This window comes from Labrus bergylta, chromosome 16 (assembly GCF_963930695.1).
Source record: "Labrus bergylta chromosome 16, fLabBer1.1, whole genome shotgun sequence".
Taxonomy (NCBI): Eukaryota; Metazoa; Chordata; class Actinopteri; order Labriformes; family Labridae; genus Labrus; species Labrus bergylta.
The window spans coordinates 10,052,742-10,078,144 of record NC_089210.1 but is presented as its reverse complement, the minus strand read 5'-3'; the positions used below and the strand labels follow the sequence as shown (position 1 = coordinate 10,078,144).

At 40.5% G+C, this 25,403-nt stretch overlaps 1 protein-coding gene across 4 annotated transcripts; it reads left to right on the top strand.

The window, feature by feature from the left end:
- The first annotated feature begins 1,004 nt into the window (after positions 1-1,004).
- si:ch211-198m17.1 (uncharacterized) lies at positions 1,005-18,609 on the top strand. Of its 4 annotated transcripts, none has more exons than XM_065964996.1 (14): positions 1,005-1,244; positions 9,660-10,073; positions 11,499-12,908; positions 13,566-13,664; positions 13,752-13,861; positions 13,953-14,011; positions 14,110-14,249; positions 14,344-14,478; positions 15,200-15,242; positions 15,421-15,458; positions 15,556-15,643; positions 16,527-16,722; positions 17,245-17,277; positions 17,603-18,609. In XM_065964996.1, the coding sequence occupies exons 1-14, from the start codon at positions 1,193-1,195 to the stop codon at positions 17,729-17,731; spliced, it is 2,946 nt and encodes a 981-aa protein (XP_065821068.1). In that variant the 5' UTR covers positions 1,005-1,192; the 3' UTR covers positions 17,732-18,609. The 4 variants fall into 4 exon arrangements, with proteins under 4 accessions (XP_065821068.1, XP_065821067.1, XP_065821065.1 ...); XM_065964995.1 differs by having other exon boundaries at positions 9,660-10,157; XM_065964993.1 differs by having other exon boundaries at positions 9,660-11,231.
- The last annotated feature ends 6,794 nt before the right edge of the window (positions 18,610-25,403 follow it).

The following is a 25,403-nucleotide window of genomic DNA, read 5'->3' as shown; positions in this document are numbered from 1 at the left end:
TCAATCCAAACATAGCACAAGTTTTGGTTTAATAAAAAAAAAAAATTGTCATTAGTGATTGCAAATTCATGTTTAATTCAATCCGCTGCTGTCATGGTAACATAAGGAGTTGGTTTATTAAGATTAACAGGATGGGCAAACTCTATAATCAGGTGTTATTCAACTCTTGCCAAAGAAGACGGTACAACTACATGATGAAGTTAAACAGAAAAAATATTTTAACATGATGGCAATAAAGTGTTTTTTTTTTTTCATGCAAATCTCTCTTTTTGTAGCTTTTTTTTGCATCTGCGTTAGAGCTTTAGTTACTAAAACGGTTGGTAGATTTTCTTTAGATGAGATTACAACCAGTTTGAGTTTTCCAAATTAATTTTCCTCAAAGGTATAATCAAAACTTACACATCTAGATGGATAGAGTAACAGGAAATAAAGTTTGTGATTTTTATAACTGAACTTTTAAGCATCCACCTGGAGTGGAAGAAAAAACCGGGTCAGTCGGAAATAGCATGTTTTCTTTATAAGTAACTTAACCACTGAAAATATAAACAAAGCCTGTTTAGTCTGAAATGTCTCCAGCCCATTAAGAGGTCCACAATAACAACATGAAGAAAAAGGATGAGACTGTTAAGGGTTTATTATGTTTCCAGTCTGAATTAGTTTGATCTTTGGTTGTCAAGACAAGAGACAGCAGTCTCTTATCGAAATAATGACAGAAAGTCACATCTTTTCAAACTCTTTTATAAAAGCTTTTTCCAATATATTTAAGGATATCTTGGTTATGTAATGCTTACTGCACCATTTTCTCTTTCATTGTATGCTACTGTATTGTTCTACGCTCGAATGAAAAAGGTTAGGAATGAGGATGACAGGTAAAAAGTTAAAGCACTAGTTCATTGGTGGAGGCAGGCTCGTGCTGCAGCGACAGTACAGTAATGATGAGTGACAGGACAGTCAGCCAATCAGTGGAGGGACTAAAGCTTTTAATGCTGTCAGAGTCTGCGGCTCTCCAGTCTGAGCCACCTGTAGCAGGCAGTGAGTGTACACCCCCGGGGGAAAGGCGTCTGTTCAGTTCCGTTAGATTCACCGCTACACACGTTTTTATTATTATTAATTTTTTTTTTACAGGCTGGTCCTCAGTAGACGAACCGTTTTTTTGTTTTTTTTTTACAAAGTCGCACCTAGGACTGCAAACATGTTTCTAAATCATCTGTCTGTCGTATTTCTGCTGGCTGCTGTCGTCAGTGGTAAGTTAGATTACATTTTCTTTACTGTGTCAAACTGTGAAACTTTGTACTTCTCGACCCGGGCTGCGTCACATTGAGTATACTGTATATGGCATTTCAGTAGAACACTGAAAACGAATGAGTTTCCACGTTTGTTTAGTTGTTTCGTTGATGTAGGCACCGATTTCATTCTCATACATTGCCTTCATGCAATGTGAGCATGTGGTCAAGAAGTAAAATCAGCAGTTTCACTCATACAGCTTCTGTCTGTCATTATGTTACTGAAGTATTACCAAAATCAGCCCGTCAAAGTGGAGACAATGTACCTCATGAGTCACGTTTAGTGTCATTATTATATGAAATGCATGTTAATGCTGATGCAAGGTTGGGCATCAGTAAGTGTGACTACCATCTAAAAGGTCTACTGTTGGTAGTTTACATTTTACATCACGTTTAAGAAGAGCATTATAGGTATTTTATGTAAAACCTTAAACTAGTCTGACATTTCTAAATGAACCATGTTGTAAATTGTAATACTTCTATTATTTTACCCTTTTGTATGTTTAATGTTAAGTGTTATTATGGCTCATTGTTTCAGTAGGGCTTCCTCCTTTAAAATATAGATAATCCTATATTGATAAACTGAATTTAAACATTGTGCATTGTTGTACTTTTAACATTTCAGTGATCTATTGTATTATCTATAAGTCAGTATGGCAGAAAATCCTAAACAGGCAGATTGCAATTTATTAAATTATCATAGCCAAATAAATAACGTATCGTTTTTTAAATTTCCACTAACACACTATTTAAAATGCAACTGCATTTTGTTAGGGTGTTGTACCGAGCTACGATTCTGAAACCTTTGCATCTGACTCCTTCATAATTAAGGGACGTGGCTTATTCCATTTATTCAACTGACTGAAGAAACCTACATCTTTCCTTATTCTTTGCCCTTTTTTTCTGCACATTCATTGGGGGGGTAAATACTTTAAACCATGACTCACTGCTCCTTCAGTGTGACTCAAAGCTCTCTTGGGATGCACAGATGCCTGCCGGTAAGCAGGCATTGGATAGCAGCGCTCTCCACAAACACACAGATTACTCTCTGTGATTATCTGTGAACCCCCTCAACAGTGTCGTGAAGCTGTTTCAAATAGTTTTGTCACTGTACAGGCTTGCTATCAATCCACTGGTAACCCTTTCTATTATTTGGACCGTTCTGAGGTGTGTCCCTGTGATTCAAGGTCGCCATAAAGACTCAGTCTGGGACTAGCCATGCAAGCCTGCAGGCTGTTCCCCCATGTCATGTGTCTACACGGAGCTAGAGGAAGACATGTGAAGGGGGCATGACTGAGTGTGTCTGAAGTAGCAGTAAAGAGGTCAAGATGAAAAGACCTCCTGAGGGTCACGATCTTCCTCCAACGAGTCTGGCGCCACATTTTCTTGTGCCCTCTAAAAGAAATGTTCCGGAGCGGGAGAGGAGCACGTTAAAAAAATGCCCTCTTCCTCTCCCTCCGCTTTGCCTTCGTTTAACCACATGTAGTTTATGTCTCCTCAACATCTGTCATGTTTCACTGCATGGCGATTGCTCAGTCATCACCAGAGAATGCAAGTTCTGCACATGCGTTAACACACCATTGACTCAGACTTTTAAGGGCTAGAAATAACAATTCTTTATTATCAATTATTCCAGGCCTTAGTTTCCTGATAAAATGATTCATTGCCCTGTAAACTCTACAATAGGAAAGATCAGCCTGTGCGTGTTTGGGTATTCTTCTTGACAGTGATTTCACTTCCTGGAGTGTTTTCTATAGTTCTTCATGTACATGCAATAAGTACAAAGTAAGCCTAAATGTAATGTAAGTCAGTGAACCAAAACAACTGATAAAAGTATCTGTATAAATTTGGACAAACCCCCTGCAAAAAAACAGTTTTGCACTATAATGTAATGACAACATATGATGTGCATATTTATCTTTTTTTTTGGAGTTAATCAGTTAATCTATAAGAAGTTAGTAGAAGCAATGTAATATCCTAAATTCCCTTTTTTTAATTAGGCTTTGGGGCGGTGGGCAAATTTATGGGGCTTCCGGTGTGATCAAAATAAAAGGACATCCAGCCCAGACTTCTTTTTCATTCCGGTGCATTGCTACTCTGTCCTCTGCATACAGATACCTTATACCTGTATTCTTTATATGCAGAATCTGTAAAAAGAGATATTTGTATATTTAATCAGAAACTGCAAATTGTCACAGTTAAGATGCTGCAACTGGAGAACCTTTTTACATTGCAAGAAAAGGTTGAAATACTTAATAGCTTACTAGCAAATCTAGTTAATACATAGTGAGGCCACACCAACAGAGTCTTTATGAGTGATTATTCTCCTATCAGAGTGAGGAGGACTTAAAGAGCTCAGTTTCAGTTTGTTCGTCTCTGTTTAATGTTGATAATTGATCCGATCCTCCTCATCTGATGCGCTCTCGCCTGCTGTGCGCGTATCGTTTTTTTACATCCACACTTGTTGCTGTTCTCTCTTTTTTCCTTCGTCCCTCTGACGCGACGTCCCTGCAGTATCCTGTCAGATTAGACCTACTGCAGGCCAGTAAATCTCCCTCTGTAATTGGAAAGCATGTGCTGGCGGAGCTTTAATTGGATATGATATATGCACAGGCCTGCGAGTGAGCCTTGCACTGGGGGAGCCATCTGTTACCTACGACTTACAGTGTAAAGAGCCCTTCTCTGTCTGCCTGTGACGCTGCCTCAGTGTGTCTGTGTCACTGTGAAAAAGGGATCTTAAAATAACTGTGGCCTGAGCTTTCGGGCTGCACATGAGTGTCAAGCAGCAAGTCTTTCATGTGCCATAAGAAAGTGTCAGCAAACAGCCTAAGCAAAGTCTTTAAAGGACAAAAAGTGACTTGTTATTCCTCATGTGATAAAACATACACCATTGTCTCTGTAATAATAGATCAGATTAGCAAACTCACTCTTGGTTGATTTAGTATTTATTTTTTATAATTTCTCTAAAAATCATCAGTGTAACATATAATTGGGACTGTTGAAATGTGGCTCTCAGCAGGATGACGCTCTTCTGGTTGATGAAATGAAAAGCTTCCTGGCGGTAATGTGCGGTCGGTCCTGGTGACCTGGCCTCAGCTGTGAGCTTTGATGGCTGCGCTCAGGACTGGTTTCCCCGTAGCAATGAGTGCAGAAAGAAACTGACCTGTGTGTATCTGCTGGTGGTGTTGTAATGCAGGAATGGGCACCTTTAAACACCTTTGAACAGAGAGACGTCGTAAACAGCTAGGTTAGAATCGTCCACTCTCATTAGCTGGTGTGGGCACCACAGTTGCACCATTTATTTGCTTCTAAGGTGTAGGAGGATCCAGAATGCCTTTGTTGGCTTTGATCAGCTTCTTTTTTGATGTCAAACTACGTGTTTTTTTTTTTTTAATCAGGCAGTACAGACACACACAGAGAACACACTTTTAGGTCAGCTCTCCACAGGACTTCTCTGTCCCCTAATGAGATGCTGCCTTTTGGCCTCCGGGCCCTTCCTGCCTCTGGGGTCCTTAAAATGTTTGTACTCTTCTTCTGCTTTTTCTCTGTGTGCGCTCCTAAATCAGGCAGGTCCTTCATGTTCAGTGATAGATTTACCCAAAAAATATTTCAAAAACAGACTTTTCCCCCCAATCCCAAAATACACAGAACATTTTCAAGGCAACGTAAAAGAACAAGGAGAGTGTGTGTCTGCAGCTCTCTGAAACCATCAATACAGACGAGGAGAGCTTGACGAGGAGTGGCACTGGGGACAGGTAGTAGAGGACGTAGGTTGGGGGAACTGGATCTGAAAGTCAGATCGTGAGCAGGTACTTCACAGGAGTGCTATTGTTTTGCATGAATAGAGATCCCCGGAAGTGAAACACAACACTAAAGTCCGTCTCTGTTTCTGTTACTGCTGGTGATTTGAAGTGATGTGAAGCTTCAACAGCTGTTATCAGACCTCTATGTGGCAACACATCCCACGTGTTTGACTTGTGTTTGGAGAAAAAAAGGAAAAGGTGGAGTTTGAGAGGTGTGGCAGCTTGTAATCGGTTGAATAGCAGGCGCTCGTACTAGAGTTGGAGTGAAGGGTGGGCAAACCCGGACATTTCTGATCCACATCCTCCTGAGTGTGCACTTGCAGGCCGACCTTAGACCCACTTGTCACCCTGCCTGACCCGGTCATCTCTTTTGTGTCTGCAGGGGATTATCCGGCTGTAGGTTAAATCCTCAAAGACAAGGCTCCCCGTTAGACATGCAAGGCACAGTGGGCTCTTAATTACCCCACTGTTTTAAATGTATTACAGTAATTAACTGTAATTTGGGGCGTTGGGGTGCCAACATGAGTTTGAAGGCATTCTGTGGTTTGTGGTGATGTCGGAGAAGTGTAGTCACACATTTTTGTAACTAATGTTCTAACAGTCTTTGGTAAAGGCGTCACACACTCGTCACATCTGATGATCTGACATTTCAATGTTCATGTAAATAGGGACTAGCTCTTCACTTTGAAAGTATCAGTGGAAGCAGAACCAGTGTTTGTTTGGGTTAAGCCATGCACACTGAAATTATTGTCCATGAGTTTCCCTCCAGTCCATCATTTCCTCATTCCTATAAATAGACTGTGTTTTTATGTTAGGGGCAAAACCTTCTCACAGTATCTGTATTTGGCTGATTTATGACTGGTCACGAAATACGTTGGCATACCAGGAGTCTTTGTTGAATAGTACTTTTTCAATGTCTCAGCTTCTGCATCTTTCCATGATGCGATCACAATCTCTGCATGTGTAGCACACGTGGAAAAAAAAAAAAAACAGAGTCGACACAATATTAGTGTAGAATAAATTTATCACAAGAACCAAGGGACATTGTGACAGCCAATACTGTGTTCTGCCCGAGAAAATACTGACCGGTGAGACCGTGTAAAGAGTTAAAAACACAAGCCTTTCTTGTTCTCTGTAATGCTCTTTATATGATGCTGTCGTCTATAGTGTGGTAGGTGATAATTAATTACTAACTTGTTTTAAAGTACCCCATGGACCTCATAACTCCTCAATGCTGCTAAAACATTTATCTTTGCTTTGATTTCAACGGCGTTTTAAACCTCAAAAATGTAGTTCTCCTCCAAGGTATACAATCTTAGCTGGTTTTCCCATGTAAGGAGAGATTTCCCCTTTATGTAATCCCTTGATGTTTTGTTGACTTGTTGGGTAATCTCCAATGTTTAGACATTTTCTGGTGTGCAGAAAGACAGCTTGGATACCGGATATTAAGAATACTGTATATATTTTGAATAAAGGATAAGATTCATGGCTTTCTCTTGATCGACATGGCCCATGCCAAGCCTAAGAAAATGAAATGTTTTATTAAGAATGAACTGTTTTCAGAATAAACAGCATTGTGACAAACATTTGTAGTTTTCAAAGGGGATTACTGTTTTAGAGATGTTGGCTATCTAAAACAATGCATGCTAGTTATAATGCTAGAAGCTGTAGCAAAACCTTTTATGGCAAATTAGTAGTAAACATTTTTTTTTAGATTATCACGAACAAAATGACCATCTTAGTGGGCTGGCATTTACAAGAATACAATCAGCAGGAATGAAGCCGAGGCTGACAAAATGATCTCGACTTTTGCATGTCATGAACCAAAGATTTGGATTATATGTCATTTAAGTGAATTCAACTTAAACTCATTAAACATTAACATTTGTGCCAAGCACTAGGTATCCTCGAAATCTTATGTTAGCATTGTAGCGTGCTAACAAAACTGGCACTGAACATTGAGGCTGGTTGTGAAAAGATCTAAGATTAAGCACTGATGTGTTCAACCAAATTCTTCTGTATTAGCGTTAGCGTATCATAAGTGAAGACACACAAGATGGTATGTCATAAACTTTCCACTCTGTTTCTTATGTGGAGATAAAAAGCCATTGGTAAGAAAGTGGTTTCACTGAACACACACACAGAACTGATAAGGCTCTTTGACAGAGTTTGAGTTCACACACCCTCATCAAAGACAGTGCTACTTTTTCTTTAAACCGTTTTTTTACATTTTAACAGCTGGGTCATCATGTTTTTCTTGACAGTATTTGTTTAAAATTGTATCTATTAACTATCCTCCAGTGCACATATCTTTCCAATGGCTCTGACCCTGACATTGAGTTTAGTAGATTTAGTGTGGAAAGTCAAAGTCAAGCACACTTGACTAATCAAAGGACAGCGGTTTAATTAAAACTGGCTCCCCAGTTTCCATAAAGCTATCGGCATTTGAAAAAATGCAGATAAACCATTGGCCTCTGAGCTAGTAATATGTAGACTATGTTTGAATGAGGTGAACAATGAGAAGTGTGACCTTCAACCCAGTCATTTTTTGCACCGTGAAGACCTTGAAACTGATACTGTGCTAAAAGGTAACTAACAAAGAATTTAACAAAGATATCCTGACATGATCGACTGGATCTGATGTAAGAGTTAGTCTTAATCTCTTGTAAATAAGTAAAATGAATTAATTACCCTTTAAATCACATACAGATGAGCCAGTAACAAATTGATACATGTATGTTTTACAGCTATGAAAAATACTATGTTGTACAGTGTTGCTCTACATATCCAGCCATGCTTAATCGTGCATCTTTCCCACCTTTTTTTTTTACATCCTCACCTACAATCATATATTGCTGAATGACTTATTACACTCCACTTATACATATGACTGGGAATGGGTGTGTGTTTGTGTACATGCAGTACATCATATCCATAAAAGTCGGCTGTCACTGTGTGTCTGTAGCCTGTTGTTTTTCATCTCTAACAGACTCTGGGTTACCAAGTGATAATGACATTATGTGACACAGGGCCTTTTCATAGAGAAAATAATCAAATTTCATTCAGGATCTGATATTAATCCTGATTTTCTCTTCACTTCCTTGTGTTTTGAGAAGAATTATTTGAAGACATACTGTTTAAGAAGGGTATACACACCCATTTCTTGGTAGTATGTTGGCTATGTAGCTACTTGAAACGGGGCTTTGAATGTAATTATTCAATGCATGCAGATGAGAAGCCGAGGTAAACCAGCTACGCCATAATCAAAGACCTCCTACTGTTTGTACCGCTCTTCAAGCTGCCCTCTGGCTTCCTCTGTTCCCCTATTAAACACAAAGGGAACAGTGGGAGCAGGCTAAATGGGAGCAGGCTAAATGGGAACAGGCGTCACCACAGCACACTGAACAAATATTAGACAGCTCACCTTTATAAGAGTCAGATGAAGTTTGCAGCGCTTGTGACTGACACGCCTTGCCGTTGTATACAGGCGTCTCTTAATAGTAATTCTTATCTGCTAAGTCACAGCTTAATCACACAAAGTTAAAGGTTTATGTTAGACAACCTAGTTGCCGTCTGAGGGGGACAGCTTTAAAGTCCTGTCATTTTTGCATGTCCTAACCAAGTGGCAACCTCTGTAGTTGAAATGTGAAGTCAATGCTAAAATGCAAAAAAACTGCAATTCCTTGAGTGTCCACTTGAGCCTGCCTCCAGAGGCAAGCATACTACATTCCCAGGCTTTTCTTAAATGTATAGCAGAAATCAACATGTTTACATTATAATTAAAAAAAAGTTTGCTCTGATAAGCTGACTGATTATATTCATTTTTTGCCCTCTTTCAAAATGTATGTGCAGAATGTACATAATAAATGACAGCTGATATGTTGAGGCTTTAGCTATAAAGCACTGTATACTGCAAATATTGCACAAAATCTTGACATGCAGTATGTCTTATATTTCAGACCTATAAAGAGGTTGCACTTGCAGATTTGCATATCATAAAAGACTGGACTATTGGCCTTGGTGGAGGTCTCGCTCTCATAATAGAAGTGCATCTCTAGCTCTGCTCATATTAGTAAAGTAATATAGTCAGCATGCTCCATTGTTAAACCTACTTAACTGAGAAGGACAAAAGCAGTGGAGAGACTTTCAGGGCTTTCATTGGACTTACATTCATGTATTCAAACATGACTTGAAATAAATGCTTATGTTGCTGCGTCTGTTTGATGTGTAAATAGCACACATTTGCAGTGTTCTATATGGTAATATAATGGCCTTATTGTGTTTACATTTTACACTACCCAGAAGTAGCTTAAAATAAATGCAGGTTTAAGGAAGCTTTTTGGTCCATATTTCACACAATCAAATCCTGATGGTAAAAGTTGTTTGTAGAAAATGTGATTTATTCTGCTTTCAACTTATTTGTCAGGGCAGTTGTCTTGTGTGTGCCACTCTTAAATTATTTTTCTTCGGGTGGCTTCAAACCAGATTTTAAATCCTTGTCTTTTTAGTGAGTTGTGTTCAGATTAGAGATGCAGCTGAGCTGATCTTTTTTATGCTTTTGTCTTTACTTTAGGAATGACAACAGCAGATTCATTTGCACAAACCAGTGTCATCATTGATGGGGGGTTGGCCAAAGACACATCCCCAACTCCTCACTTGACACAAACTGCAAGCTCAAATCCAAGCAGCAAGCCCACAATCAGCAGTCATACAGGTTCACCAGCCTCAACCAAAGTGCACGACACAACCTCAGTTGCTACAACAACTGTAGAAAATGTTATGACAGAATCCACTATTGGACCAACCAATAGAGACACAACTTCCTCCCAACCAAGCACCGAGTCCATGACAACAGCTGGAGTCCAGAGCCCTGTGACAAAGATCAGTCACTCCACCACAGGAAGCCCAAATGCCTCTCCATCTGCTTCTACCGGTGCTACAACACTGTCCACAGCAGGCCAACAGAAAAGCCAACCCACCGACACCAGTGAGACTTCTTTTACAACTCTAGATCGCACACTGACCAGAAATGACACAACCACAAGTGAGCCAATGACAAACACCACCAATGGTAGGACTACAATACCACAGACCCAGACACAAACCAGCAACAACACAACCACAGTGACACTGATCTCACAAGCAAGCAATACAAGACACACAAGTAATGATGCAGGTACAACGGCACCATTGGCACAAACCAGCCTTGGGATAACAATGACATCTATCACTCACAATAGCAACAAGACAACCACAATGACGGCAACAACTCACACCAACAAAGACACAACTACAATAACATCCATCTCACAAACTAGCAACAATGCAACTACAATGAAACCCATCACACTAACCAGCATTGACACAACAACATTGATACCTTACACGCACACAAACAACAACACAAGTAAAGTGACACTTGTCACACATAGCAGCAGCAGCAACACACAGACGATGACACCAAACACACACATTAGCAAAGACACAACCAAAGTGACACTTATTACGGAAGCCAGCAATGGCACATCAACATTGACACCTGACACAAGAACCACAAAAGACACAATTACTATAACACCCTATACACAAACAAGCAATGGCACATCAACAATACCATCATTGACACACTCAAACAGTGACACGACTGCAACGACACCTATCCTACCAACCAGCAAAGATGCAGCCACTACAAGCACAGCAGTCACGCACACCAGTAATGACACAACTACAACACCAGCAATCACACACACAGGCAATAACACAACCACAATGACACAAACTGTAACCAACACACCGACAATCACGTCAACTGCTCAGACCAACCACAACACAACCTCGTTTACAGCCACAACACAGCTGAGTCCATCTTCAGTAGTCACGCACTCCAGCAACAGCACAACAATAACAAGTACTGTAACGCCTGATATGTCTACAACGACTATAACAAACTCTGCTAACACCTCTCCTGAGTTCCCTGCATCCTCCACCACACCCTCATCCTCCACTGTCACTGGATCCCCACCTGTTTCACCCACCTCCACCTCAAACTCCAGCTCTCTCCCTCCAAACACCTCCCCAGGCAGTAGCACCGCTTCCCCCACTGGAAATACCACCACCCTTATTCCCTCAACAAACACCCCAAGAGGTAGGACTACAGCTTGATAAGTGTTGCTGTGTGTGTTCTTACAAAATAATATACTCTAACATACAGGTGAGAAAGCATTGGATTTGTATCATGAGTAAAGGCTGCACTAAGTAATTTTACTAAAGGGATGCTATTCCCTTTTTTTGCTTTATAAAACAAGATGTGCTGTATGTCAGTAGTCATGGTAACACTTCTTTACAATGGTGTTGGCTTTGTTTTTTCTTCAAGTGCTGTTTGATTGATCCTACATGTTATTTATGATTACAGTGACTGGCAACACTGCAGAAACAACTACTACGACTAAGCCAGCTGAAACATCCTCATCCATCACTTCAACCTCCACCACCCCTCCAGCCTCCGCCACAACTCTAAACTCCACCACCCCTCCAGCCTCCGCCACAACTCTAAACTCCACCACCCCTCCAACCTCTGCCTCAACTCTAAACTCCACCACCCCTCCAACCTCTGCCACAACTCTAAACTCCACCACCCCTCCAACCTCTGCCACAACTCTAAACTCCACCACCCCTCCAACCTCTGCCACCACTCTAAACTCCACCACCCCTCCAACCTCTGCCACAACTCTAAACTCCACCACCCCTCCAACCTCCGCCACAACTCTAAACTCCACCACCCCTCCAACCTCCGCCACCACTCTAAACTCCACCACCCCTCCAACCTCCGCCACCACTCTAAACTCCACCACCCCTCCAATCTCTGCCTCAACTCTAAACTCCACCACCCCTCCAACCTCCGCCACAACTCTAAACTCCACCACCCCTCCAACCTCCGCCACCACTCTAAACTCCACCACCCCTCCAATCTCTGCCTCAACTCTAAACTCCACCACCCCTCCAACCTCCGCCACCACTCTAAACTTCACCACTCCTCCAACCTCTGCCTCAACTCTAAACTCCACCACCCCTCCAACCTCCGCCACAACTCTAAACTCCACCACCCCTCCAACCTCTGCCTCCACCACCCCTCCAACCTCTGCCACAACTCTAAACTCCACCACCCCTCCAACCTCCACCAACACTCTAAACTCCACCACCCCTCCAACCTCTGCCTCCACCACCCCTCCAACCTCCGCCACAACTCTAAACTCCACCACCCCTCCAACCTCTGCCACAACTCTAAACTCCACCACCCCTCCAACCTCTGCCACAACTCTAAACTCCACCACCCCTCCAACCCCTCCAACCTCTGCCACAACTCTAAACTCCACCACCCCTCCAACCTCTGCCTCCACCACCCCTCCAACCTCCACCAACACTCTAAACACCACCACCCATCCAAACTCCGCCTCCACTACCCCTCCAACCTCCGCCATCACTCCTACCTCCATTACCACTCCACATTCAATCGCTACACCTTCCTCTACCACCACTCCGACCTCCACCACCACCACTACTGTACCAACCACCTCTCCAGCCTCCACCAACATGACAATCTCAACCACCACTCCAACCTCCATCCCCAATCCAACTTCCCTCACCCCCACAACCTCCTCCACCACTCCAATTGCAACAACTCCAACCTCCCCCACTACATCAACCGCCACCACCAACAGTATTGATACCACCATCACTGTAATCACCCGGAAACCAACAGATACCACCACCAACAACCCAATTACAGCAGCCACCTCCATTCCTACCCTGGGTCCATTAGTAGGTTGGTAACTTTCTTGGGTTCTATCTAATTTTTTGTTTGGATGCCCATTAGGCTCCAGGTGTGTGTAGGCTCTATCCTAAAGAAACACAACAGCAGAGACTTTGATTAATCAACTCAATCAGAAAAAGATTATCCAGTGAAAGAAATGGGTAGCCAAATTTTTCCTGGTGTAATTATTCCCTTCATTCACAAGAACCAGCTTCTCCTGAATGTCTTCTAACGTGAAAAAAAAGTTGGTAATCAAGACAATCATGGCTGTCATAGTGTTGCTTATTTTCACAGAGCTCCATTGTACTCCCAATGCAAAGCAGCAGACAGCTGTCAGATAGTGTTAGCGACTAGCTGGTAAGCTTTTTGGAACATTAAGTAGCTAAGAAGTCAAATATTTCCATTCAGAAGAAAGTTAGGAAGAAAACGAATATTGGACTGTCATTGGCCCTTGTAGCCAGCAACACATAATGTTTATTCTATGTTGAATCGGTCAATGAGCTATGTAAATGCAACTCGTCACATTAACTTTTGAAAGTGAGGATGTCATTTTTTATTTTCACAATGTTTTCTCTGCCCCGAAGTTACCAAAAAGAGTTATAAAAAATCAGTTCACATCAGAAAGAGTCTGACATCCAATTGTAAAACATCTTTTCTATCTCTCATCAGTTTGTCCATCTGTTCCCTGTCCTTTTGGAAGTGTCTGCCTTAATGGCACCTGCCAGTGTCTCTCTGGTAGCTTCCTGCTGAATGGCAACTGTGAACCAGGTCAGAACATAACACCATTTAATTTCTGAGTTGTATCAGTTAGACTCTGAGTCTTATTTTATCCTCTTCTACACTTCTTTCACTCAGCCCAAGTGTTCCCAGGCCAGCTTCATCTCGTCTCCTTAACATTTGATCCAGAAATGAGCAACAGGTCTTCAACCTTATTCCAGACTACAGCAGCTCGTATATCATCAGCTGTAAGTTTTGAGGAAGGAAGCATGTTTAAGAAATTACTATTGCTTTTCTTTCAGTGACTAAAACTGTTTTTCTTTTTTTACCCTTTTATAGCTCAGAGATGCCCTTAAAAATGAGCCTGGTTATATACGATCCGATGTTGTGCGGCTTGAGTGAGTATTTATTTTCTTTCTCCAATTGCAAAAATAAAATTTGGTCATGTTACAGTCGTATGTTATTTATTTATGGGTAATATTCTATAATCCTATAGGCAAGGAAGTGTGCAATCAACATTAAATAACATCTTTGAAAAAACCGAAGCCACTCAAGAATCCATTGATGAATTGATTACGGTGGCCATAGAAAAGTCAGCAGGATCAAATGTATTGTTGACCAATGCTACATTTAGTGGTAAGTACGAATTGTACACTATCCTATAATTGAGTACTTAAAGAAGTGATTTTCTAACACACGTATACTATACTGTTTATATGGCCTGTATTAGGATCAAACTTGTGTGAGCAGGAGCCATTACCTTGCGAGGATGCCACTACAACATGCACATATACAAAAGGAAGGGCTGTTTGTTCCTGTAAAGAGGGCTACATCTCCATCATGTACTCAAACACCAGCTGCAGAGGTAACATATTATTATTGATTCAGCAAGAAGCAGACCGGAACATACTGTAGTCATTTTGTTTGAAAGAGAAAAGCATATTTACAATTGAAGCCTCATGTGTAGACCATAGGAGCTGATAACCCACAGTGCTTCAGAAAGGCTCTGGTGACGTTTTCCCAGCTGATCCACAGTTAAAGGAACTTTAACAAAAAATCCTTAGTGACATTCTTGTGTGTGAGAATGAGGGGGAGAAACAACAGGGAGTGAAACTCAGAGACAAGGTCAAGAGCTGTAGCCTTTTCTCCAAGCCAACCCTTGGCCCTTAACTCATTTATCTCTCAAATGTATTTCTTTTTAAAGAGGTTGTTTCCCAGGAAACCCGTGGAAGATTCGCTTTTTTTTTCTCCATCAGCGGAGGGCTTAGACCAAGGAGATCATCTATATAAAGAGCTTATAAAGAATAAGGCATCCATAGAAATATTGTCACACAGTTTATTTCCCATGAAATATGCTACAAAGCGTAGCATAATGTACTCTTCAGGGCTTACAGTATCGTCGTCATGTGGCCTTCATAAGAAGAGGCTCTCATTGTTCTCATGTTTTAGTTGCCTGTGCAGCCAGGCGTTCTGAATTTCTCCATTAACTGTGGCCGAGCCTGAAACTCTAGCTTGTTGTGTTCTTGTTTTAGTCTCTTTGTAAACATTTTTTTTGTATATGTAAATGATTGTGTGTCTCTTTTTAGCGTGTCCAAGTGGGCAGAGGGCAGTGGGAGACAAGTGCCAACCGTGAGTATGAATTTTTCATTTTGTTTTAAAGGTAAGCTTGTATATTCAGGTGTTTGACTGAGTGTTTCTGGTATATGTTGATGTGAAGTTAGCTCCCCCATGTGGATCCATTGTCTACCTCCTTTACTCTGCTTTAGCACAGTCCTGAAACACAAATATGGTCTGTTTTGCCTCTCAGGTGCGCGTTTGGATATGCTGGCTTTAACTGCAATGATTGTGAGTAACACTGTTTTGAAACATAAATGGTGAAGCAGAATGGTAGTAATGTGCTGACCTACAAAAATCTTCATTTGTCTTTATGTGTGTGTGATAGCTGCTCTGCTGGCAGTGGTAGTCATCTCTTGTGTCCTGGGAGGAGTTCTTCTCATCATGGTCCTGGCTTTGCTCATATACTTCTGCTGGTGAGAATAAAAAAAAAAAAAAGAAAGTTCTCTGAAAAAAAGAGCTCTAGCATTTATTTCCTTTTGCCAACTGAGCATATTATCAATCCATAAAGTAGATGAATTGAAAGAAATGTCAACACGCTGTGCTCCATGAAAACATAGAGTATGTCTAAAATGTTTAAACTCTGGGTTACATTTTAGTTGAAGGATATGTCTTTTAAGATATATTAAATGCATAAAAGTGTTGTTTCAGCACATTTGTTTTATTATGATGCTTATAATATTGTCTCAAAGGTAAGTTTTGACTGACACTAGTTTAAAATTCTAATTATTGGTTTTGTTGTTTCTAATTATCGGATTATAAAGAACTTTTAAAAAGTATAAAAAAAATGTCCCTGTAGTTACCTTTATTCTTCTTACACAAATAACACAATTATCTTAAGGCAAGGTTGTCTTAGTTTGTGTTTTTCTTATTATCCAAAAATTAAAGACCAGCACCTAAAAAAACATTACTCTGTCCCTTTAAGTATGGGAGAAAATATGGGACACAAAGGTGTAATAGTTGACATTTTATTTCATACTTTGAATCTTCTCTACACCGCCTGTGGCCCTTAGCAGATTTCAGTGAAAACATTTCACAAAGCAGGATGCAAAATTACAGGTTTGAAAAGGAAGAGCTGGGAGTTTTAGAGTTTTACAAAAATAAAACAGGAGAAAATGTGATTTAAGTACCATACATTTTTCAGCATGATGATAATGTTAATGTGTCAAATAATGAACTAGACTTTTTCGTTATCTTTTGACAACAATGGAGCGGAGGGTTTTGAGAATAGACGCAAATTTTGTTGTCGCATCATTTAATTCTGCAGGCAAATGTTACCTTCTCTTTTCCTCACATTAGTAGGGGATGCTTAAAGAGCAAGCCAGACCACAGCAGCAGTCCATATTCATCAGGCGAAGAAAACCAGCCCTGGCCCACTGGCATCACGCCCATCCCACGGGCCACCACCAACTGGGATGCAGCTCCGTCTATAGAGCTGACAGAAGGGGGCAACACTCGATCCCTCGTAGACCAAAAGCATCAGACCAACGGATTGGTGAGTCATCAGATGTTCTTCTGTGGTCTCTGTTGTCTGACTTACCTACTACTAATCCCTGCGTTGTGTCTTCCACTAAATCAAGTTCTTTTGGTGTTTCCCCACCATCATGCATCCAGGTTGCATTTGCTTATTAACCACTAACTAACCCTGTAAGCATGGATTTGGTGACTTGTAGGTGAAAAACACATTATTAGTTGAAAAGTTGTTCTACACATGTAGGTCTTATGTTTAATGACCACATTACAGTGTGTGCTTTGCACCTGCTTTACACTGATCTTCTATCAAATATAGCTTAGTTTCATATCATGACTCATCATTTTTGTTCAACCTGCAAATCAACAAGTCCATGCTCACTTGGCACACGCTCATCCTGTGTCATTTAAGTGAAAGACACGATTTTTTAATGATCATAATATCAGTCCACCAACACTTCTAACCCAATAATATATTTATGCAATGTTAGTATATAGTTCCCTCCCATGCTCCCTGCTTGGCCTGACTCCCAGTGTGTTGCTTTAGGGGTTTCAGATGAAGCAGAACGGATGGAAAAAGGTAAGGCATGGCTTTGCTTTTAGATTCTGATTTGCCTTGATGCCTCCCGCTGATGATTTAGACATACCATAGTGAGAATCCCGGTGGAAGGGGTTTCTGGGTGATGGGAAGCTTCCTGAGAGAACTCTGATTGTTGTGGAAAGCAGTGTGCTTTCATCTTCAAGCTAAAAACTAGTGATTGATGGTTCAAAGACGCGCAGCGGATGTTGGTTGGGGGGTAGTCGTGAGTAGATTGGTGATCTGTTTGTGGATTCGAATGGGTGTGGTGAATGTGTGAAGTCACTCCATCTGAAACACACTAACATGAGTTTTGATGACATTTCAGACGGGATCATATGATCTCAACCCGGATGGATTGAAGACGTTCAAAGGTAAAAATCCATCCCGTTACTCGTATCTGGTTCAAGGCCATGAGAACCCCTACTTCCTACCTGGAGATGACAAGAACAACTGAAAGCATGAGGCCAGTTGGTGATACAATCCATGTTGAAATGAGAACTAGATTACTGATTTTAAGTTTTAAGGTCTGCAGGCACATTTCCTGAGCAGGACCAGGTTTTTCAACATTTTTGAACTCACTTGCATTAAAGGACAATCACAAAGGACGATTTTAACAGGGAGAAAGCCACCAAAGAGATTCATTCATCTTAGCAAATATATTTTAACAGTGATGTGTGCATCATGTCTGCTCTTTTGACAAGAGCTAAGTGGTGCCGATTACAACCAGAAGGTGTCACTGTTTCTCTCCTGCTGTTTTTTTAAAGGGACATGTGTGTTTATTACGCTTCAAAGAAATCATTCTGTATTCTTTCAAATGAAGCTTCTCATGTTGCTCGTTGCACTAAAGTGTGTGTGTTAAGTTTATCGCCAGTTTTATATTTAAATCAAAGGTAAATTAAATGTGGGCTTTCTGGGGCTGTTAGATACTTTTTTAAGAGGTTTGATTATTTTTAAAATGTTTTTAAATCATAAATGACTTAAGGGGCTGGATCCCTGGGTCAGCATATTTTTTAAAGGATCTAATAATGTAGCTGAATACAAACTGTATTTGTTGAATCTGTACTTCTACCCCTTTGTGCCTGTTTTCATTTTCTGCCTGAGAGAAAGGGAAACATGCATAGCTGGTGATGAAGCCTCTCCCAGATGTGCCAATTACCACTTGTGTATATTTCTTTAAATCTCTGATATATATTTATCCTTGTGTGTATGAGTCTGTGCACTGTTTTATAAGTGTGTACAGGTTTTCTGAAGAACTCAAAATTGCTCGCAGCGAATGTGTGTGCGCAGCAAATGTATGTGTGTGTATGCAATGGAAATAAATTAATATAAAAACAAGACTTGTTTGTTGTTGTAGTTGATAAAGCGTTTTCACAAAAGGAGTCGTTCCAATGAACTCAGTGCACAATCATCACAGGAAAATGGTTCTTATTTGAGATAAGATCCCCCCTCCTGGGTAGTACTTTCAAAAGTACATACATTTTGGGGTGCCTTAGGGTGCTGGACTCTTCCCATTGGTAGAGTACTCAAAGTGTACTTAATTTCAGCCATTTGCCATTTCACCGATTTGAGGACAGTTTTCAATATAACCCCTATATTCTTCTCATAGTTTTAATGTATGTTTCTTGTTACTGTTTCTTGTTACTCTCAACTGCAGTGTGTTTTAGTCTTTACTGAGGACTACAGCATGTCTGTCTGACTTCTCCTTATGTTCATGTTCTACCAAAATGTTAAAAAACATTTTCCATTTGTTTAAAAATGTGTGCTTGCAAAGTTCAACATTACATTTTCTGAAATGCCTTTGCAAACATCACCACACTCATTTGAACTGAATAATGTATTCACACTGCTGCAGCACATTATGCAGATGGCTTTTGGACCTAACTAAACGAAGGCCTCGTGAATCACAGTGTTAAGATTATTCTTGGTGGTTGGGATGATGTTGACAATGTATGTTGCCCAGAAACTCCCTGCCTGCTGTGTGGCACTTTATCAACCTAAGTGACAAAGTGCTTGACGGCTTTATGTTATTGTGTGAGTCAACTTGGCTGGTGGTGCATTGCTTTGGCATTAGAGTCCATGAGTCGTCACTGCCTCTTAAAATCTGGGATTTGGTTTGCTGGAGGCTAAATCTGGCTTTGCTGGCCTTTAATCTTGGGCACTGGGTCACTGGAACACACTGTGAGAGGGTACAAATCAGATGCACATGTGGTGTGTTGATTTCTCTTTGCATGTGTTTACCGTGTAGCACCCTGATCCTTGGTTTAAAATCAATGCCAGCTGCAGGGATGGATTTTTACACTCATCTGTCTATCGGTTAAGTAACAGTACATAAACACTCACAGATCTTCGCTTTAATGCGTGTATTGAGAGAATCTGTCTCGAGCCGCTAAGTCTGTGTGAACTAACAGTGCTACATTAAACAAGCATACAACCTGTGACATACTTGAAGTCATATTATTAAAAGTGACTTCAAATGATGGATTTTCTTCTGAAGTCTTTGGATAACTAGAGTGGAGTCTATGTAGCAGCTGCTAATTTGGATGATAGATTAAGTAGCTTGATAACCTCCTTTGGATCTTTTGATTCTGTAGAGTTCATTAAGATCTAGCTTTGGAACAAAATTGCTGATAGGTCAGATCTTCTTAAAGCACGATAAGAAAATAATCTGCAAACCTTTATGTTTCGTTAAATTCCCTCTCTTATCTTTTGTGAGATACAGGTAAAAAGTTCCACCACTTCTGAGCAGTAAAACCCAAGCCTGTGAGAAAGAACGAGACGGGGCTTTCAAATTCAAATGCATGAATTAGACTGATTAATACTGTACAGTTGATTTTCTGCCCTCGCTGTGATGAAGTTCTTTCTCTTTCAGCCAAGGCAGCAGCTCTAATCTGTGCAGGAATGTGTTCGTCCTTCCTGCTGCTGGCTCTTCTGCAAGCACATCCTAACAGGCCGGCGGCTCAGCCTTACTGATCGATAGACTACTTAGCGCCTGTGATCTACACACCCCACCAGTCATTTGACCTGCTAAAGTTGTGGGAATGGGCACGCAATCCAATAAGCATCGAGCCACTGAGACAAAAGAGGTGGACGGCCAAATTGAGGAACTTCCTGCTCCCTGAGAGGCTGTTGTGAAGGAGGGGCAGATATACGGTTAATCTGAAGATCAGTGAGATAAGAAGAGGTATTGATTTAGTCCCACATGTTCAACTATCAACTGAAGAAATCTTAGGGGGAAAATGTCGTTCTTTGTTACGAGTGCAGGAAAAGACAGACACATAAACTTTATTTGTATAGTTCAGTGAGCTTATTGTTAAATACAGCATTTAAACAGTATAGTTACAGTTGCACAACTTTTGGGCACTTCAAAGGATTATTTTAGATACTGATGAAAATAATTACTAAATAACTTGAACATCAATCTGCAGATTAAAACCTTCCACATATTTGATAAGTCATTTGAGTACGTTTCCAAAGTAAATATTTGCTTCTACCCTCATTCTTTCTGTGATTAGGATCCTCAGGTTTTTGCTGTGTAGGTTAAAATCATTTCATCAAAGCGGTTTTGGGAAAGGTAATTGACCTATCTGCTGGTTTTCAAACATAAAAAAAAACACATTTAAGAAGGACAACATGATAACAAGTTTAAGAAGTAAAGGCTAAATAAAGCATCAAAGTAAACTGTGCCCAAGTTGTATTCTCATATTCTTCTAAGCTGTTTGGCATTGGCATAGAAGATTTGGCAAGTTTTTCATGGCCGCAACCCACAAACTCAGCTCTGCTGCTCATCCCACAAATGCATGTTCCTTAAAAATGTCCCTTAAAAAAGCATTGTAACAACAAAGAAATAATCTACCAAACACACATTTCCTTACTTTTTGTGTGATGTTTATGTTTTAACTGTTGTTGTTGTTGTTGTGGTCTGGTGAAAATCATTTTTCTATTATATTTTTCTATGTTAAAGTTTAAGTTTTGATCTTTTCTGTCTAACCCCCCGATAGAGCTAAATATTAAAAATCAACTGATAACATTAAGTTATTAAGTTCATCCTCTCAGGTTACTGCTCAGTGGAGCTTCTCAGTTCTGTGACATTGTAACATAAACCTCAAAGCAAAGTTAAGATGAGAGTCATTATAACTGAGCAGATGGAGACGATAGTTTGCAAACACTGAAGGGTGTAATCCACAATAACCAACAAAACAATCTCATAAATCATCACCAAAAGGCTCACAAAAGAGGCAGCAGCCACCTGCTATTGCTATTTTTACTGCTGCTGCTCATTCGCTCTGCCGTTACCCCTCCTCAGCCTTTTCTCCCTCTTCTCCTCAGCCTCGATTAAGTCACACAGATGGCTCTAATTCACTTTCACTAATGCCTCCCTGCAGCACCCGCTGAAGCACATGAAATGATGAAATATTTCCAAGAAACCTTGTAGATCTGGACTAACTCAATCCAAAAAAAGAATGTTTTGTCTCTTTGTGGCTGAAACTATATTCCACTGTGGTTGCTAATTTGTCCCTTAGTTTTCGGTGTCTTTGTTAGTGTTTGATGTCGTCTCTCTTTGGATGTTTTGCATCTCCTCACTGTTGTTTTTTTGTGTCTTTGCGGCCGTTTTTGTTTAGTTTTGTTCTTTTTTATGTCTTTGTGGTTGATGTCGTCTCTCTTTGGATGTGGTTGCATCTCCGCACTGTTGGATTAGTATCCCTAGTTGTTAAAGTGTGTCATGACATCATTCTCTGTGTGCCTGTATGTGGTACTTTTTGACTCTCTTTTTGTTCTTTGTTTTCATCCTTTTTTTTAACATACACTTTACACAATCATCAAACGCTAACTTCCGATCCCCTTCACTTAGGGACTTCCTTAACCACTAAACAGGAAAATACTGAAACAAATTCAACTATTACAGAAATATGGTCTCAAAGTGGCTCTGTAACTGAGTTGGCTACAACCTGATTTGTAATCCTCCCATCTTCCCCCGTCATTATCTCAGACGGTGAAGAGAAGAGAGCAGTCAGAGGCCTTGGAGGAGTCGAGCGCCTGCAGATAATGCAGTGAGGTCAGACGGACGGTCATATTGATGCCTCTTGGAGGCTGAGAGAGAATGGTGAGAAAGTAATGGCGCCAGGCCGACATTAGACTAAAAGGACATTAAGCCTCCTACTTCCAGACAAAGAGCAGAGATCTGATGAAAGCGAGAACAGTAAATATGATTGGAGATAATGTCATAAAGACAGGTGATACCTTCTTCTCTCGCAATTAATCCTCCCCCACACGCAGGCTGACCTAACCCTGTTAAAATAACAAGTATGGGAGGACACAATTATCAGCAACACTTCACAGTCTCATGTAGTCTCTAGTGTTTTAATGCATTTGATTTAAGCCCTTTCTCTTCTGTACTTTGATTTACTTAAAATTGCAACTTTCCAAGGCACCTGCATCTACCCAGACCATGAAGCTGTAACTGTATTTGTATCATCATTTTCTTTTACTTTCTTTTACCTCCTTTTCCTTCAAGTCTGTATTTTTGATTTAATGAAAATCACAGATCGGTTCTTGTTATTGGTGCAATCTGCATTTGGGTCCATGTCATTGCTCAACACACATTCGGCTGATTTTGACATCCAAATCACTGATTGAAGTCTTTATTTCAAACTTGTACATTTTCTTTTCCCAAGACAAAGAACAAACAAACGGGGCTCTGATAGCCTGTTCCCCATGTGTGGAGGCTATAGTCCTCTAGGTGGGCCTCTCTTCCTGGACCCCCCCCCCATAAAAAAAACAACAACAACAAAGGAGTAGTTCTTTAGACAACAGGCAATTCTGATTACATGTGCTTCCAGTTATTTCTTGCGATAACATTAAATCTTTTTTTTATTAGACAAACATTAAGATTTTGAATCCTGTTTTTTTCATGTTGTTCAGAGACTGTGATATAAACATAAATGAAAAATGACTTATTTGTTTTTTGTAGCATAAAGGAATGACATTTCTACGCTGTCATTCTTTCTACAGAATGAATAAGTGAAGAAGATGCTAAAGGGACATCTGTGAAACAAACAAAGAGACAGACCGATTTCATCCCAGGCCACAACTTCATTTTTAATGACACAATGTAAGTTAATACTTTGCTGCACCAATTTGTTTTATATCATCATTTTTCTGCACAACATGGCACAGAATAATAGCTCCCAGAATCTCTAGCATGTGTCCCATTATCCGATGTCCTCTCCAGCAATGTGGTGCCTGTGGAGCTGACCTGAACATATATCCAGTTTATGATCTGTTTGCGGGGTCACAGGACCGCTCAGACCTCCGGCCCCCTCCTCTCACCAGGCCTCTCCTGCTCCCCCGAGGAGGTGGTCAGCAGATGTCTCAGAATCAATTTGGCCAAAGACCCAGAACGACCACTGGAGTAATGAATGGGATGTTCCACGCTCCCTCCAGCTGACATGGAGAGAGAAACACTGTCACTGCTCAGGTCAGGACAAAGGCCAGAGCTTTTTATTTAAATGTATCCGTATTTTTTTTGTATATTTACTTAATACAAAACAAATCTATGAATTAATGTCTTTTTAAGTTTGTCAGCAAAAATTACAATTTTGCAGCAAGTACCTTAAATGAATAAATTAAATATATTCCCTTCTAATGTGATAATTATGCTTTAACATATATAATAACTTCACGCAACATTTTCACACAGATAGCCGTCCATTATCTATACCGCTTTTCCTGTTCGGGTTTGTGAGGGGCTGGAGCCGATCCAAGCTTTCATTGGACGGGAGGCGGGGATCACCCTGTCAATCACAGGGCTGACATATAGCGACAGACAGGCTTACTGATATTCACCAAATAACCTAACGAGCATGTCTTTGGACTGTAGGAGGAATAGAGATCCTGTGCACAGGGAGAACATGCATACAGAAAGGCTCCTGACCGACAAAGATATGAACCAGAAACTTCCTCGCTGTGAGGCAAGAGCGCTAACCATGCAGCCTTCATGTACATATAAATAACAATATTTTGTGTTCATGAATCCATGGTGATGTCTAAAAGTTCTTAGCTTTAGTTTGATTTCAGCTTCAGGACAACAGTTGTGTTCCTTTTTCTTTCTTATATATTTGCACAGAAACCACAGATTGTTTTTATTTAGAATTAACCTTACTATCCAAACTGATCACCTGATTGGGGACTTCAGCAAGTTTGGACATATCATTAAAAAAAAAATGCTTTTGATTTCACTTTAATTGTGTGAAATCTTGTGTGTCTGCATGTCCAGGGCATGTTTGTGTGTTCTGTTCACTTCTTTGTATATGTTGAGTCTTGACAGTCCAGACACCGCGGCACAAAGACAGAGTGGAAACACCCTCAATTAACATGAGAATAAAGGGTCAGGGTTGGTGTTTGTGTGTAGAAGGGGGGTTACTGATCATTAAAAAAAAATGCTGTGTGTCCACTGCATGAGCTGCATGCAGGCAGACAAAGAGGGAGAAGCCTCTCCAGAGCTGGAGTTGGACTGCCATAACATCAGCTTAGTTCTGCCGAGCTCAGGGGGGAAGGGGGGGAGGGGAACAGTCCATCGGAGGCAGCCTATCAGATCCAATTAGAAACCACAACATTACAGAGTGGAATCCAGCCAAAATGAAAGGAGAGAAGATGTTGCTGTCTCTTGGGAACCATCTTTTCATGCCTCTATTATCATCACAGTGGAGTTTTAGCGCCAATAGTTTTTGTTGATGGCTAAATTCCTGCATATCTAAAAAAAAAAACCAAAAAAAAAAAACATGATGATTGTTCAAACATTAAAACATTACAATAAAAAAGAAGTTCTACAAACTGGATCAATACAGTTGTTGTTTTTTTTTCACATTTGGCATTCTGATTTTTTTTCATAACTAGTGTACAGCAGAACAAGCTCTAAACAACAGGGGTTATCAGTGTACAAGTTATGTTTCCAGCCGCATGACGACTGGTCCACTAGTCACTCCTTCTGTTTTTTGTCCAATCAAAAATGATCATCAATATTTAAATGTTAACAGTCAAACTTAAAAAAGCAATTGATGCCTTTTAATTGCTGACTTGTTTACAACTTTATCTGCTCTATGGTCCTACCTAGCAAACAGCTGCGGCTC